This window comes from Aquarana catesbeiana, linkage group LG04 (assembly GCF_042186555.1).
Source record: "Aquarana catesbeiana isolate 2022-GZ linkage group LG04, ASM4218655v1, whole genome shotgun sequence".
NCBI classification, from domain to species: domain Eukaryota; kingdom Metazoa; phylum Chordata; class Amphibia; order Anura; family Ranidae; genus Aquarana; species Aquarana catesbeiana.
Window position 1 is genome coordinate 615,886,767 of NC_133327.1, and position 17,876 is coordinate 615,904,642.

Genomic DNA, 17,876 nt, shown 5'->3' on the forward strand with positions numbered 1-17,876 from the left:
CCCATCAAATCATTCCCCGCATCTATTACCTTTTGTACCACCACCCCCTCCCTTTAGAATGTAAGCTCTACGAGCAGGGCCCTCCTATTCCTTTTGTATTGAAATGTACTGTAATTGTGCTGTCCCCCCTCTACATTGTAAAGCGCTACGTAAACTGTTGGCGCTATATAAATCGTGTATAATAATAATAATAATTTCTTGTTGCATTCTTAGTAAAGTTGGAATGCTGACGATCCCTCAGCCTTGTATTTATTTAAGGCCTTCTCCTTTGCTTTTATATGCATTTTTACGTTGGAGTTAAGCCACCCAGGGCTTTTATTAGCTATTTTATTGGGATGCACTGGCTAATACCCTTATTTAATATGCTCTTAAAGCCTACCCATTTCTCCTTTGTGTTCTTTGTTCTTAAGATTTTATCCCAATATGTATCTTCTAGCAAGGCTCATAGTTTAGGGAAGTTGGCTCTTTTGAAATTCAGTGTCTTTGTGTTCCCCTTATGTTTCCTATTAGTGTGATTTATACTGAAACAAATTGACCTGTGATTGCTGTTTCCTAAATTGCCCCGTATTTCTACATCCGTGATCAGGTCTGTATTGCTAGTAATCGGTAGGTCTAGCAACGCTTTGTTTCTAGTTGGTGCATTTACCTTCTGACCCATGAAATTGTCCTGCAACACATTTTGAAACTGGCGAGCCTTAGATGAATGCGCGGTTCCTTCCACCCAGTCTATGTCTGGATAATTAAAATCCCCCATTATGATGACACTTTCCATTCTTTCCGCTAATCCAAATTGTGATAGGGGGTCCGCCTCCTCCCTCTGGTTAGGGGGCCTATAGTATACTCCCAGTATTACTTTCCCCTTAGTTTCATCCCTTTGCAGCCCTACCCATTAGGATTCCACCTCCTCCCTTGCTCCATTAGTGATGTCATCTCTCACATTCTCACATCATTTTTGATATACAGGCATGTCCCTCCCCCTTTTTTACCCTCTCTATCCCTGCGATATAGGGAATACCCTTGGATGGTTGTCAGCCAATCATCAGAGCTGTGGAACCAAGTCTCTGAAATTCCTACAAAATCTAAATCCTCCTGCCAGTTTTTATTTTTATTTTGTTGTGGGTTTCCCCTTAAAATCTATACCAGACCCAAAGAGATTGGTATGGATAATGGGGGGGACCCTACACTGTTTTTTTCTTTTTTTTTTTTATTACCGGCATTCTTTTTTTTACATTCAGTTATCAGTGGGGAGACCCACTGACAGCTGATGAGTCATCGGCTGTTAAGCTCTTTAACAACCAGCTAGTCTTCACACAGAATTCAAACAGGTCAATAAATTCTAGACCGATTCGATTTGGAATCGTTCTGAAATTTTGGAATTCCTTAGAAAAAGAATAAATGAAACACAACAAATTTTAACGACATTTGTTACTATGGCATGCGAATTATCCAACATGTCACTGGGTCTGTCCACCTCCAGATGCATGAATGAAACCTAAAGCATCCTGGGATATATGATGTTAATGGTAAAAAAGGTAAACAAGCATGTGGGTGGGACCTCCTTGCCCTGCACGCACAGGGTACCTCTCCTCTCGAGTACACGCTCTTCAATGCCTGGGACCAGGCGGAGCCGCATTCACATGAAAGTCAATGTTATGGTAGAACCCCGGCTTAGAAATGAGCCGTAAACAGTATGCGGTAGTGTGATGTACAGAGTTTCCCTGTAAAATGCACTGTCCCATATCACTACACATCCTTGCTTGATGTATGTTGCATTTAGAAGGGACACTGCTGAGCCCATGCCCTCTCTACTAGTTCAGAGTAACTCTGCCACCTCACTCCCAGTGACAGAATGGGGTCCTGCCATGCAGTAGTGCCAACCTCATACATGCACTTAATTAACTTCTTCACTCTCCCATACCATGCGACTAGATGGATGGGTTCTCCATACCGTGGGTTTGGTCCTGATACCTTGGGGGAACTGACCGCGAGGTAGGGAACCAGAACACCGACCCCTCGCTACCGGAGGACCTTTCATCTATGCCAGGTACCACACTTTGTTGGCCAGATGGTATACATACCCACCAGTCTTTGGTTACTCGTAACAGCTACTCTTCCACTTTCACACTTCTGTCAAGTTAACCCTTCTCCTGTGATGGATTCCTCTCGTACCCAATGTGTGCTTTACAGGCCCTGTTCTTCTGATATACCATGTACCACCATGCACCCCTTTGGATAACTTCAGACCAGGCTCAGCAACAGTTAACAGAACTTTACTTAGACATTGTGACAGAACAGTTCACAAATGTTCAAGTCCCTAACCGTCTATTCTTCAGCTGCCCAGGCATATCTTTATGGGTAGAAGTTCACGTTGGCCAAATCCTTGGTAGGTAGGCTCCTGTGGGGTGATGTTGGTTGTAGATATTCCAGGTTACATCTTCAGCTGGTCTGGACCCCCTTTCTTTTTCCCACGTGGCCTGCACTCTGATTTATAGGCTGATAGGATGGAGGCCAGAACCCAAAAAGGCCAGAAAACCATCAGACTAAGTTTAACCTTTTCCCTAGCCTGGGCAGCTCATGCTCTCTAACGCTAACAATCCTACATGTAGGCACTTGACTATAGCCAAAAAAAAACATTTTGCAGAGGGGGTTTGAGGTTGGGTATGATGCCTAGTGCATTGGATGGCTGAAGCCCCAGTTTAACTACCATCAGTGAACAACAGTAGTCAAGGGTGTGTGATGTAACATTTTCATGACTAAATAACAGTTTTGATCACCCAGAAGGAGAATACACTTATATAATATACATATTTTTAAGAATAAGTATATTTTTGCTGTAGCATTTATTTACAAATCTTGCTTAGAACAGTTGAGGTAGTTTATAAATAATGACACCTACATTATGACAGAACTCTTGAAAAAGTATATTGGCCATAACACGTTGCCTTTTTTATTTCATCAAGCAGAAGCTCGAGATAAGATTTTATCAAACAGAGAGGTTGGAAGCCAAAGGTAAAGATAAACCGATATTTTCTCTGCAATAGAGGCCACTAAATATCGAGGCTTTGGTGTAGCCGAGGTGAGAGCATCTACAATAGCATCCACCACCTCATGGCCCTTGCTGCTACCTTTGGACAGAGATAAATTAACAAAATTGTTGACTTTCTCCACATATTCCTTGCTATAGCTTTCCTTTGCATCTGCAGAAAGTGAATTCCAGATGTCATCAGCAGATTTTCGGGGCTGGATATTTGTAGCTTGCGCATAATTACCGGGCTCTATCAGACACACCTAAAATTAGAGAACAGAAATGATTAGATTTGCAGCACTGGAGCTTATGTTCACTTTAAACCATTAGCTCTATCTGCATGGAGTTTGCATTTTATTATTCAAAGTGTGCATGGAAGAAAGAATAAGAAAAAACTGTACTTATAATGTAAGAATGTATGAGGCCAGTAGAATACTGTATACACTCCTCTAAGAGCGTATATGGATTGTTATCTGTAAAGTATAATGCCGCGTACACATGATCAGACATTCTGACAACAAAACCGTGGATTTATTTCTCAAACTTGTCTTGCATACACACGGTCACACAAATGTTGTCGGAAATTCCGAACGTCAAGAACCCGGTGCGGCTCTTCTGCTTGATTCCGAGCATGTGTGGAATTTTGTGCGTCGGAATTGTGTATACATGATCTGAATTCCCGACAACGGATTTTGTTGTCGGAAAATTTAAGATCCAGCTCTCAAATTTTTGATGTCAGAAATTCCGACAGCAAATGTCCGATGGAGCCTACACACAGTCAGAATTTCCGACAACAAGCTCACATCGAACATTTGTTGTCGGAAATTCCAACCGTGTGTACGCAGCATTACTGTCTCAAGAAATACGAGAGATATGTGATATCAAGATATGAGGGCTGCACTTTCTCACCTCCTTCTAAAAATTCTAGTTTCCTGGCTGCCTTTGGTTTTATACTTTACCTGGTTCAAGCATGCAGATCAGAAAGTCAGACATTAGAAGTCCTTATCTTTATACTTGTTCCAGGTCAGTAACTGAAAGTACTAAAGCCAGAAGGTCAGCATGATAGTTATCCGTCATTTTCAGGCTATTCTTTAATTCAATTATGCAGTATATTCATTAAAAGAATCATTAAATGTACAACCACATACAGCTAGCCCAAGTATCAAAAAATGTCCTGATATCAGACTCATGTCCTTACAAAAGAACCAGACTGGGAAACTAGGAACATAATTTGAAGACCAGTTAGTAGGGAGCACATGGATTACCCCATGAGTGGGATTCTGATCCTTTATTACCCTAGGTTCACACATCAGCGTTCTGTGTGGGCTTGGGCTGTGTTTGCATGAGCACGGCAGCTCATTCAAATGAATGGGCTGCTGTGCCTGCCTTTCTACAAAAAGAAGTTTTAGAAAAAGTTTTCAGAAACACGGCCTCAGGGAAATAGCATGATCTTTTTGACCATGCAATTTCCCTGCAATTCCCGCACCTGCAAATGAGCTGTGTGCTGAGATGCGTGAGGGTGCCATTCAAAATGAATGGCAGCCCTGTGCGTCTCCAAACAGCAGCGCACTTTGGCTGTGGGTGATTTCGGGTGCAGGAACAGATGTGATTCCCGCAGCCACATGCATAGGTGTGAGCCAAACCTGATCATGTAACAAGCAGGACTGGGTCCTAGACCAGGCTTCATTGCTTAGCTCCAGTGAAATCTCCAAGAAGGTCACAGACCAGGCTTTACTGTGACAGATAACAAGACTGAACAAAATTACATATCCTCATATAGGTCGCACTGTACATAAATGTGTATTTGTGTAAGCCAATGTAGCCGTTTCCTTGAAGTTCTATTTTTTAAGCTTCTTGTAATATGTTGGTTATGTTCTTTAAAATAGTATTGATTAGATAGATAGATTTGTTGATTATTTTTTGCTGTATGACTTGGACCCCTTTCACACTGAGACAGTTTTCAGGCGTTTTTGCTCTAAAAATAGTGCCTGTAGGTATACTTTCACACTGGGGCGGTGCCGGCGTCAGCGGTATAGCGGTAAAACGTTTATTATAACAGCGGTCAAGTGCTGCTAAAACTAGCGATGCTTTTCGGCCGTTAGCGGGACGCTTTTAACCCCCGCTAGCAGCCAAAGAAAGGGTTAAAAGTGCCCATGGTGCAGAGCTGCCGAAGCGCTTTGCAGGCACTGCAGTAGCGCTGCCCATTCATTTCAATGGGCAGGACGTTTTGGGAGCGGTGTATACACCACTCCCAAACCGCCCCAAAGATGCTGCTTGCAAGACTTTTTTTCCCGTCCTGCACGCGCACCGCCCCAGTGTGAAAACACTCAGGCTTTCACATTGGGGAGGCATGAGAGGCGGTTTTCAGGCGCTTTACAGGTGCTATTTTTAACGCTAAATCGCCTGAAAAGCGCCCCAGCTTGAAAGAGGTCTAAAGCGCCTGAACACTGCCTCTAATGCCTCCCCAGTGTGAAAGCCTGAGTGCTTTCACACTGGGGCGGTGCGCCCGCGGGACGTAAAAAATAGTCCTGCAAGGGGCATCTTTGGGGCAGTGTAGGGACGCTGCCCCAAAGAATGAATGAATGGGCAGCGCTTCTGAAGCGTCTGTAAAGCGTTTCCGAAGCGCCCCACAATGGGCGGTTTTAACCTTTTCTTCGGCCGCTAGCGGGGGTTAAAAGCAAGGGGCCGAAAAGTGCAGCTAAAACGATGGTAAAGCGCTACGAAAACTAGCGGCGCTTTACTGCTAACGGACCCGCCGCCCCAGTGTAAAAGGGGTCTTAGGGATTTAATTAATAGTGTATTAGGTTTAGCAAATTCTTTCTAGTTGCTTGCAGATAATTTATAACATATACTGTACACTATTAAAGTCTACACAAACATAGTGTTTCTTATGCTAATAGAAATGTAAGCAATCCTTTCATGGTGAACAACACCTGAACTAATTTTAAAACTCATGGTAACCAGTAATGCAGATCTTGCAATGACAATAAACAGATATCTTTAGTGTACTTTAACACTGGGGCATTGGGGGCGTCGCCGGTAAAGCGGCGCTATTTTTTGCGGCGCTGTACCATCGTTTTAGCGGCGCTATTAGGCCGCTAGCGGGGTGCTTTTAACCCCCGCTAGCGGCTGAAAAAGGGTTAAAACCGCCCGCGTCGCTTTGCCAGCGGTGCTGCCCATTGATTTCAATGGGCAGGGGCGCTTTAGGAGTGGTGTGTACAGGAGACAGAGGCTCCTGTCCATTCATAAACTGAGCAGAGAGTAAACACAGTTTACTCTGCTCAGTAATCACAGGACACAGGAGTGATCTTGCTCACTGTGTCCTATTACTAGTTCCACCCACAGCTGGTGAGAGAGGAGAGGAGGGGAGTCGGCTGCGGGGGGGAAGAGGGGGGGGTGGAGAAGGACATGGATGGGGTTGGGGGAGGAGTACACAGAGCAGCTGGGGATGATCGGTACGGCTGGAGGGACAGCTGGGACCACCGATCTCCCTGTATAGCTTTTTAGCCCTCAGCCGTGGGAGGGAGAGAAGAAGAAGCAGCAGTCAGCTAAAAATCTATACAAAGGAGATTGTGATCACAGCTGATCCCCGCCGTACCGATCATTCCCGGGAGGCGCTTGCGGGTGTGCGGGAGCCGCTGCAGAAATGCGGGAATCTCCCGCACCTTCCAGGAGACTTGAGATGTCTGTGGATAATGCTGAACATATGAAGTGGATAGGGCCATCTTTGGTTTGGACAAGCACTTCCCCAGTGCCCATTTTGGAGTTGGGCAAGACTGCCTGGAAGCCATCTTGGAAATGGGCTAAGTGAAAAGGTTGCCAAGAGTTGGAGCAGGAAGAAGAGTTGAGGAACATGGGTTTAAACACCCAGCAGTTTACAGATATGCTAGGCTTACATACCAGTACTCCCATAGCTGCAAACTCTGCACCAAGTGCCATTTCCTGTGAACTAGTATATAGATATGCCCTTGTTCATGTCTCAGTGCTGCATTAATATTATACTTGACTAAATGTCAGTGTTGCAGCTGCCCTACACTATGATCTCATTGCATAACAAAGATCCACATAGTTCCTATAGGTAAGGGTCTTCAGATCAGGTAGGTATTTTACTACTAAAAGGGTGCATTCAGGTGCTAACGGGTCTCTCCCACGACCCAAGGAGCCTGGCCTGTCACACTAACAGAAAATCCTCTTCCATACTGCAAACTTCATCACAATGGCCTGAAGAATGTGTTAGGACTGCCTTAAAGAGGCAAACCGAAACTCACCTGCCCATTATGCCTAGCTGCCAAAATATTGCTGTGAGCTCTGTGTGAAGTTGCCTTTACAAAATAAACAGTGTGTCAAGACTGCCTTGAAGAGGTAGACAGAAGCTCTTCTGTCTAATATTCATAGCTACAAAGAATTTCTGTGACCCCTGGGTGAAGCTGCTTTCACAAAACAAAGAGTTTGTCAAGACTGCCTTAAAGGTGTAGACAGAGGCTCTCCTGCCCGCTATTTATCGCTGCAAAGGATTGCTGTTAGCCCTGGGTGAAATTACCATAGCTAAGTAATTTTGAATAACTCAAGCTGCATTCCAATGCTGTTGCTACCAACTGCATAAAGCCTCCCGTCAGCTTCTACAGGCAAGGAAAGAGAGAAAGGATAAGCTGGTACTTTATATTCAGTCTGAGGCCCCTGCTGGACATTTTCTTTAAGGCAGGTAAACTTACCATGAATAGAGGAGAACCAGAAGAGTGAGATAAGAAACCAGAGGAGGATCTAGGTAAGAAACCTTCTACAGAATTTCCTCAGTCGGGGGAAGTAGCCTTCATGGCCTTCCAGGGACAGCATCTCCTTGAGACAGCCAAGGACAGCAGCATCATGATGCTGCTGAGGTTTAACACCTGTCATTACCAGAGGAAGAAGCCTAGAGTACAGATTGCAAGGTCTTTTCAGCCCTTTTATTGTTAGGAAGAGTCTTTTCTCCACTTGTGGCCTCCACATATCCTCTGAAGGTTTCTGGGCCAAGGTGTTTTTGCTACAATTGTGGTGTCAAACAGTTCATTGTCCAAAAGCCCATACTGGGTATTACCTGTTACAGTATCTCACAAAAGTGGGAACACCTCTCACATTCTTGTAAATATTTTATTATATCTTTTTATGTGACAACACTGAAAAAAATGACACTTTGCTACAATGTAAAGTAGTGAGTGTACAGTTTGTACAGTGTAAATTTGCTGTCCCCTCAAAATAACTCATTAATGTCTAAACTGCTGGCAACAAAAGTGAGTACACCCCTAAGTGAAAATGTCCAAACTGGGCCCATTTAGCCATTTTCCCTCCCAGGTGTCATGTGACTTGTTAGTGTTACAAGGTCTCAGGTGTGAATGGGGAGCGAGTGTGTTAAATTTGGTGTCATCGCTCTCACTCTCTCATACTGGTCACTGGAAGTTCAACATGGCACGTCATAGTTACATAGTTAGTCAGGTTGAAAATAGAATCCCAGCAAGCCATTGCACCCAGCAGTCGACACCCTTTGACCCGGTTGTTGACACAGTGGACCGGAAATATCGCACTAGGTGACGGCGGTGAGCCGCCTCACGCTGTGCCATTGCACTGTATGCAAAGTGTGTGCTTTTTATTCCAACGTATTTTTTATTCCAATAAATTTTTTACTACACTATTGGAGGCCCCCTAGTTTTCCCTTCTCTTTCTTCTTGGCATCATGTCCGGAACCCTGAACCAAGCTCCATGAGGATTTACCAAGGACATTCATCTACTGCAAGCTAGCCACTACTAGCCAACAGCATCCAGAACAGTCATCTCCATCGGCACTCAGCACTTTCTACAGGGCTTTTATTTAAGCCCCTTAAGGTAAGGGCACTGTGAGCACGGATGCATGAAGATTTCTGCACGGATACTTTTTCACATTTTTAATATTAAGCATTAAAAGAACTTTCACTATTAATTATTAGCACCGTTGATGTTATATTTCCTGCTCTATTCATTTTCACCAACAAACTTTTGATTTTTACTTATCCACCATCATGTTATGATCTATGTATGACACTTGTTTTCACTATTGGACATTTTGTTTATTTTATTCATCGGATGCATTTATCTATCAGCATCATGTGGTGACCTAGTATGTATTACACGTCACACATATGACACATTTTTTATATATATATATATATATATATATTTTTATATTTTCCCTGTGTTTTGCGCGAAATCATTTATTCACTTTATTCCTAATTTTGTGGTGGTTGTGTACACTATACGTTTTGCAGCAATACACTATAGGGAAATCACACGTCGGCACATTTATTGACTAGTAGCGCAGAGGCCCTTTTCAATTTTATTATTTCTGTCATCATAGGTATACCTCAACTATAAGAGACAAAATGTGGAAACAAATCCAGACAATCACATTGTCTGATTTTTGAAAGAATTTATTTGCAAATTATGGTGGAAAATAAGTATTTGGTCACCTACAAACAAGCAAGATTTCTGGCTCTCAAAGACCTGTATCTTATCCTTTAAGAGGCTCCTCTGTCCTCAAACTCATTACCTGTATTAATGGCACCTGTTTGAACTTGTTATCGGTGTAAAAGACACCTGTCCACAACCTCAAACAGTCACACTCCAAACTCCACTATGGTGAAGACCAAAGAGCTATCGAAGGACACCAGAAACAAAATTGTAGACCTGCACCAGGCTGGGAAGACTGAATCTGCAATAGGCAAGCAGCTTGGTGTGAAGAAATCAACTGTGGGAGCAATAATTAGAAAATGGAAGACATACAAGACCACTGATAATCTCCCTCGATCTGGGGCTCCACGCAAGATCTCACCCCGTGGGGTCAAAATGATCACAAGAACGGTGAGCAAAAATCCCAGAACCACATGGGGGGACCTAGTGAATGACCTGCAGAGAGCTGGGACCAACGTAACAAAGGCTACCATCAGTAACACACTACGCCACCAGGGACTCAGATCCTGCAGTGCCAGACGTGTCCCCCTGCTTAAGCCAGTACATGTCCGGGCCCGTCTGAGGTTTGCTAGAGAGCATTTGGATGATCCAGAAGAGGATTGGAAGAATGTCATATGGTCAGATGAAACCAGAGTAGAACTGTTTGGTAGAAACACAACTCGTCGTGTTTGGAGGAGAGAGAATGCTGATTTGCAACCAAAGAACACTATACCTACTGTGAAGCATGGGGGTGGCAACATCATGTTTTGGGGCTGTTTCTCTGCAAAGGGAACAGGACGACTGATCTGTGTACATGAAAGAATGAATGGGGCCATGTATCGTGAGATTTTGAGTGCAAACCTCCTCCCATCAGCAAGGGCATTGAAGATGAAACCTGGCTGGGTCTATCAACATGACAATGATCCCAAACACACCGCCCGGGCAACAAAAGAGTGGCTTCGTAAGAAGCATTTCAAGGTCCTGGAGTGGCCTAGCCAGTCTCCAGATCTCAACCCCATAGAAAACCTTTGAAGGGAGTTGAAAGTCCATGTTGCCCAGGGACAGCCCCAAAACATCACTGCTCTAGAGGAGATCTGCATGGAGGAATGGGCCAACATACCAACATACCAGCAACAGTGTGTGACAACCTTGTGAAGACTTACAGAAAACGTTTGACCTCTGTCATTGCCAACAAAGGATATATAACAAAGTATCGAGATGAACTTTTGATATTGACAAAATACTTATTTTCCACCATAATTTGCAAATACATTCTTTCAAAAATCAGACAATGTGATTGTCTGGATTTGTTTCCACATTTTGTCTCTCATAGTTGAGGTAGACAATTACAGGCCTCTCTCATCTTTTTAAGTCGGAGAACTTGCACAATTGGTGGCTGACTAAATACTTTTTTGCCCCACTGTAGGTTAGTACCCAGTTATATTATGTACATTTAGGAAAGAATCCAGGCCTTTTTTAAAGCAATCTACTGAGCTGGCCAGAACATCTCTGGAGGGAGTCTATTCCACATTTTCACAGCTCTTATTGTGAAGAAACCTCTCCGTATTTGGAGATTAAATCTTTTTTCCTCTAGATGTAGAGTGTCCCCTTGTCCTCTGTGAGGACCTTAGAGTAAATAACTCAACACCAAGTTCACCATATGGACCACTTATGTATTTGTGCATGTTGATCATATCCCCCCTTAATCTCTTCTCAAGAGGGAATATATTCAGTTCCTCTAATCTTTCCTTATAACTGAGCTCCTCCATGCCTCTTATCAGTTTGGTTGCCCTTCTCTGCACTTTCTCCAGTTCCCCGATATCCTTTTTTGTGAACTGGTGCCCAAAACTGAACTGCATATTCCAGATGAGGTCTTACTAATGATTTGTACAGGGGCAAAATGATATCTCTCTCTCTGGAGTCATTACCTCTCTTAATACAAGAAAGGACTTTGCTCACTTTGGAAACCGCGGCATAACTTTACATTTATCAACATTAAACCTCATTTGCCACTTAGTTGCCCAATTAGACAGTGCATTGAGGTCAGCTTGTAAATTGGAGACATCCTTTAAGGATGTTATCGCACTGAATAGCTTAGTGTCATCTGCAAAGACAAAAATGTTACTTTTAATCTCAGACCCTATGTCATTTATAAAGATATGGCAAAGAACTCTCTGAGGATCTGAAAAAAAGAATAGTTGCTCTACATAAGACCCTGAAACTGAGCTGCAGCACGGTAGCCAAGACCATACAGCGGTTTAACAGGACAGGTTCCACTCAGAACAGGCCTCGCCATGGTCGACCAAAGAAGTTGAGTGCACATGCTCAGCGTCATATCCAGAGGTTGTCTTTGGGAAATAGACGTATGAGTGCTGCCAGCATTGCTGCAGAGGTTGAAGGGGTCAGCCTGTCAGTGCTCAGACCATATGCCACACACTGCATCAAATTGGTCTGCATGGCTGTCGTCCCAGAAGGAAGCCTCTTCTAAAGATGATGCACAAGAAAGCCCGCATTTTGCTGAAGACAAGCAGACTAAGGACATGGATTACTGTAACCATGTCCTGTGGTCTGATGAGGAGACCAAGATAAACGTATTTGGTTCAGCAGTGCCAGGACCAGGTCATCCAGCACCCAGGGCAAAGTCCCCAAACTGCGCCCCCCCCCCGGTGATGTGCAAGTTTAGGGGATCCTACACCCAGCAGTCGCTTGTTAAATCACTGCCGCTGTCACTACTCCTGTCAGCCTTGCAACAGAAGCAAGGTGCCCCCATCTCTACAGCAAACCATTGCACCCAGGGCAACTGTCCCTTTCGCCCACCCCGTGTCCTGGCCCTGCTGACATCACTCCCACCTACAGTAGCCTGCTGTAACACCACTGACCACCTGGTATACCGCCACCTACTGGACACTTGACAAATGTGCTCATATGTTCATTTTACATGTGAGTGCAATATATAATTTTCATTTGTATTCAGTTTTAAAAATTACTACACATAGGTAATGGCGCTCTCTCTCCCTCTTTCTTTATTTTTTGCTGTTTACATGTTCTGCTGATGGGACCTGTCCCAGATCCCGCAGGAAGGAGAGACGGATGACACTACCATCATATGAACTTTTCATGTTTTTATGGACTTTCCCTTTGGACTTATATTTGTAATATAATAATTTTTCATTGTTTGTGTTATATGATTTAAATTTGTGCGCTAGAACCGTTTTGTGTCTCGGTGTGTAGTTTACATAGCTGACAATATTCAGGTAATGAGTGCAATTTTTTAATTTTACCAAAGGCACTTCCTGGTGAACTAAGGTGTATTCAGACTTCCTGCGTATGTCACTTGTTACTGTTACTCTCTTGCAGGCTAAGGCATTATGTTATTTCTTGGAAGAAAACCAAGATGAATTTGACCTGACTTGTGGTGCTTAAACTAACTACAGATGATATTACATATAAACTTTAAGCAATTTTTAATAGAGTTTTCTTGCTTCAACATGCATTACTAACACTTATACAGTACAGTATGATACTGATTTCCTCTTCCAGGAGCTCACACCCCAGCAACTGACTTGCCCGATGTATTTGGCAATCTGAGATTAACTGTGGCAAGAAACACAAGAGGGTGTTCTTTACATATGCCCTAAGTGAATAAACTGGTGTGGGGTCAAGACCTTGAATCCAACTACCCCAAAATCACTTGTGCATATGATTATATTCTTGTGGTGGATGTAGTCTACCAGTTATATCTGCTATTCTGCTTACTTATTTTAATACAAAAGAACAAGCACTGTCACACACTGTTTCCAGGTTCCAGCTAGAGCCAGGCTCATCGGCTCCTCTAGGTCGCAGTGACGGGCCAGGACTAACGCGGCTCCTCCATAGGGGGTGCAAAGTGAAGCACAGCGAGAAGGGAGGTGAAGGACTTGTTGTGCCGGCACTGCCAAGTGCAGGAGTGCACTCGGCACACTTACAGACAGTTTTACAGGTACAGGCAGCAGCTCTGGCTAGTGTGTATAGAGTGACACCTGCGAGTGCGCCCCCCCTCCTCCAGCAAATTGTACCGCCCAGGGCATATGCCCCTTCCGCCCCTGCCTTGTACCGGCCCTGTGGTTCAGATTGTGTCAAGCATGTGTGGCAGCAACCAGATGAGGAGTACAAAGACAAGTGTGTCTTGCCTACAGTCAAGCATTGTGGTGGGAGTGTCATGGTCTGGGGCTGCATAACTACTGCTGGCACTGGGGAGCTACAGTTCATTGAGGGAACTATAAATCCCAACATGTACTGTGACATACTGAAGCAGAGCATGACCCCCTCCTTTCGGGGACTGGGCCGCAGGGCAGTATTCCAACATGATAACGACCCCAAACACACCTCCAAGATGACCACTGCCTTGCTAAAGAAGCTGAGGGTAAAGGTGATGGACTGGCCAAGCATGTTTCCAGACCTAACCCTATTGAGCATCTGCGGGGTATCCTCAAACGGAAGGTGGATGAGCGCAAGGTCTCTAACATCCACCAGCTCCGTAATGTTGTCATGGAGGAGTGGAAGAGGACTCCAGTCAGTGGTGGCCCGTACATTTTCACTTAGGGGTGTACTCACTTTTGTAGCCAGCGGTTTAGACATTAATGGCTGTGTGTTGAGTTATTTTGAGGGGACAGCAAATTTACACTGTTATACAAGCTGTAGACTCACTACTTTACATTGTAGTAAAATGTAATTTCTTCAATGTTGTCACATGAAAAGATTTAAAAAAATATTTACAAAAATGTGAGGGGTGTACTCACTTTTATGAGATACTGTATGCATCTTGAAGCTCTAAGGGGGTGGGTTTAGACGCAAGTTTTTCATGGAGGCGTGTCACAACTTCAGAGGTTGACTACCTGGCCCTTAGGTTCAAACTAAAGATTAGTTTAGGCTCAGGGAAAGTGGTCCTCTGATGGATATAGTGGATGCTCCAGTGACTCAATGGGATCAGTATGTCCTTCCCTTATTTGTCTTGCATGTTTGGTTTGGAAGGCATTCTAGTGTTCCTCATTGTTTCAGACTGATCTTGGCAGATGTGTTATGTCAACCTAAAGGAATGACAGATAGTGGCTCCAAGGGATGTACTGGATCAAGATCATATGTTCCCAAGAAATGTTTTTAGCCCTTCCAGCTTCAAACTGCCTTTGAAATTTCAATGATTGAAGCTCACGTTCTGAGAGACAGGGCAGCATGGAGTTGAGGAATCACTTGATGCTAAGCTGGGAGGTCTACTTCTTCTTGCTAAATCTATTGCTAGACATGTGATGCATACTTATCTTGGTGTAAACTTCAGGACTTTCTGCCAAGGAGTTTCTTCATTGGAAAAGTCCTCTCCTGCAGTTGGGCTTAGGTCAGATTTTAGTTCTTAATGTTGCTGCCTATGTGACTTTGTGGGATCTGAAGTAGATCACTCACAGCTTAACCTTGGTCAGATAACTGGACTGGTGGCCTTATTTGGCAGGAAACCCTTTATGGGTAAAGACATGGTTGTTGGGACCCAGTTCTCCATCTTGCTTGGGGTAATGTGTATCTGTTTCCTGAAACAGGACATCCTTATTCAATTCTTTGGTCTACCTCCAGTTCATCCAAGTAAGCTTCCATCTCATGGTTGGATGTTGCTGGGATGTTAAGTTTATCTCTCAGCCTTTAAATTCCTCTTTTTTCAAGATGGACCCTGTACAGATGCTCTGATTTCTAGCTCCATCGTGTCAAGTCAACTCACAGACCATCATCCAAACCCATAGTCTAGGGTTCAGGTTCCATCCTGCCCTGACAAAATGCACTCTACTAAATCTATGAGTGCTTCCTGAGCTTTTGGCTGCAGACTACTGTTTTTCAGTCCGGCAAGAGCTGTGACCTAGGTTTCTATACTCACTTTCCCTGTGTGCTACCAGAGGCTTTAGGTGATTGTAGCTGGATTAGTGCACTTGCTAGAAGAACAGTGAGGTGCTGTTCGTGGTGCTTTTTCCCGTCTGTGCTGGCTTTTTGTAGCAGGCTTTCAGGGTGTTAAAGCGGTTGTAAACCGCTGAAGAATAAAAAAAAAAAAAAACCTGTAAGACAACGGCATTGCATACTAGCACATTATGAAATACCTTAGAACAAAGCCCTTCCAGTGGCTGACATCTTTCCCCAGCGGCTGACCTCCCCCCCCGGTGTTACTTCCAGGTCCATGGGCTCCAGCGCTGTGAGTAGCTGGAGCCGCAATGACGTCACTCCCACGCATGTGCGCGAGACACACTGTTTCTGGCATGGGCTCTGAAGGTCCGGTACTGTAAGGAGATATTCACAGTACCTACAGGTAAACCTTATTATAGGCTTACCTATAGGAACAAGTGGTGTAACAGAGTTTATAACCACTTTAAACACAAGTGCAGCACTTACTTCAAAACATATAAACATAAACGTCAAAGAAATAAATGAATACAAACAATGATTCAATAGTGAGATAAGTTGTATTTAAAAAATATCCACCACGCGCAGAAATGTCAGCGTGTGCTTGAACTCCAGTCTTGCTATGCATTCACCAGAATAAGATATTCCACACGCATATCAACAATGGTAACCTTGAAAAGAAAATGATGTTCCACCAAGTGTGAAGGAATCAAGTGATACCTCCACCAATTATACTCTCACAAGACATATATGATATAAGCGCCTCTGTGAAAACTCCATTACAGACAATCAGCTTCCTCTGATCTGTGATCTTTCCAGAGTGTGCGCCCTTGAGGGAGGGGGTGCATCCTGGAGGTCAGTCCTGTGGATTTGGATGCGGATGGGGAAGGTATCATAGATGGCACTCAATTTTTTTTTTAACAGGTGAACATTCAGCCTCATCTGAAGCCAGCTTCTAGTATAAGAACGCTTGAGCAGGCACTATGAGCTGCAAGCAGTTGACAGCTTTGCTGTTTTGTTACATCAAGAACCTGTGGGCATTTGTTTGCCTATCCCATTGTGGGATTGCTTTGACCAACTTTAGGTGAAACACTCCTTCAATACATCTAAATCAAAGATAACACACTTGCGAAGAATCTTTTAGCTAGCCATAACAGCTATACTTAGTTCTTAGAAACCAACAATAGTAGAAGGCTTCAGTGCACAATCGTCTTGCAGATTCCAAGGTTAATGCTAAGGGCTCACTATATGACTGGGCTCCAGCCCCCTGGAAGCACTTGCTGTACCTATGAACAGCAGTATCTGGTCACCGAGAACATTGTGGGCATCTTATGCGGAGATGTCAACCAACACGATAGGGAGGACAGTCAATCAGGTCCTCTTATATTGCGTTGTTTCAGCACTACTGTTGGACTCAGTAGTCCTCACTACAGCTGTCTTTGACGGGAAGGTGGTGATGTACTCTCCTATAAGATAGGATTTTTCTTAAGCTTCCCATCCTGGTAGCTGGTGCCAGGAAAATGGAAAATGTATTAAATACTTACTGTAATTTTCCATTCCTGGCGCCAATCCATGGCAGCATAGTGAACCCACCCAGTTCATTCCTATCAATGTACATGGATTGAGCTGTTGTGTGAGCGTTAACACTTTATAGATTCGCAATGGTCATGTGGGCAAAAGGAGCGGGGCTACTATCACATTTATGCTGCCATGGATTGACACCAGGAAAGAAAAATTACACTAAGTATTTGATACATTTTTTTTTTACCATCTGTATTACATTGGGGAAATTTCCCTTTACTTCCTGTCCTGCATACTTAAGCGGAAGTGAGAGGAAATCTCTCCATAGTGGAAAAAATTAGCAATGATTGAATCTGCCTAGGTTTGATCCACATAGGGTTCAGCAAACCTTTTTTTAAAATCCAAAAATTCAAATAATCTGAACTTAGTATCAAATCCTATCGAAATTGAAGGAATTTTCTTAAGATTAATAGGCAAACTATTGTCAAAAAAGGCATGAGAAGCCAGGCAATGCCATGAGGAACATGTACCAATGCCAAAATGTATCTAAAAAATTATGGTACAGTGGAGAGTCGGTTTCATGCATCTTTGTGGTGCAGAAATAGCTGCCATCCAAGTCATCATTGGACAGTTTGGATAACATACACAGTGTTTAGAGCCAATCAAGCGGCTCTGTACCTTGTGATCCCTGCGATGACCAATCAGAGTGATCACAAATGTCAAGAGTGTACAGTTTGCATCTGAAAGCCCTCCCTGTGTGGCCACAATAAAAATTTTAAATACAGAATTATTTCTCAAATCACTTATTATTAATCTACATCACTGCTAGAAAACCCGTCTGGGGGAACTTTCCCAAATATATCAGTCGGGTGCAGCAATTTTACCTCTCCCTATATGTGTCTTTCCCATGCTGTGTGGCTGCATTAGTTTTCTTTTGTAGGCTTTTTTTCCCCTCTGTTTTCAC

The 17,876-nt window shown here is 43.7% G+C and overlaps 1 protein-coding gene across 1 annotated transcript in view; it reads right to left on the reverse strand.

The window, feature by feature from the left end:
• Nucleotides 1-2,911: 2,911 nt before the first annotated feature.
• Nucleotides 2,912-17,876, reverse strand: part of LOC141140784 (D-beta-hydroxybutyrate dehydrogenase, mitochondrial-like) — a 51,357-nt gene continuing 36,392 nt past the window's right edge. Inside the window, exon 4 of the mRNA XM_073628281.1 lies at nucleotides 2,912-3,288. Within this exon, the coding sequence (XP_073484382.1) occupies nucleotides 2,956-3,288 (333 nt within the window). The 3' untranslated portion in view covers nucleotides 2,912-2,955. The remainder of the gene's footprint in view (nucleotides 3,289-17,876) is intronic.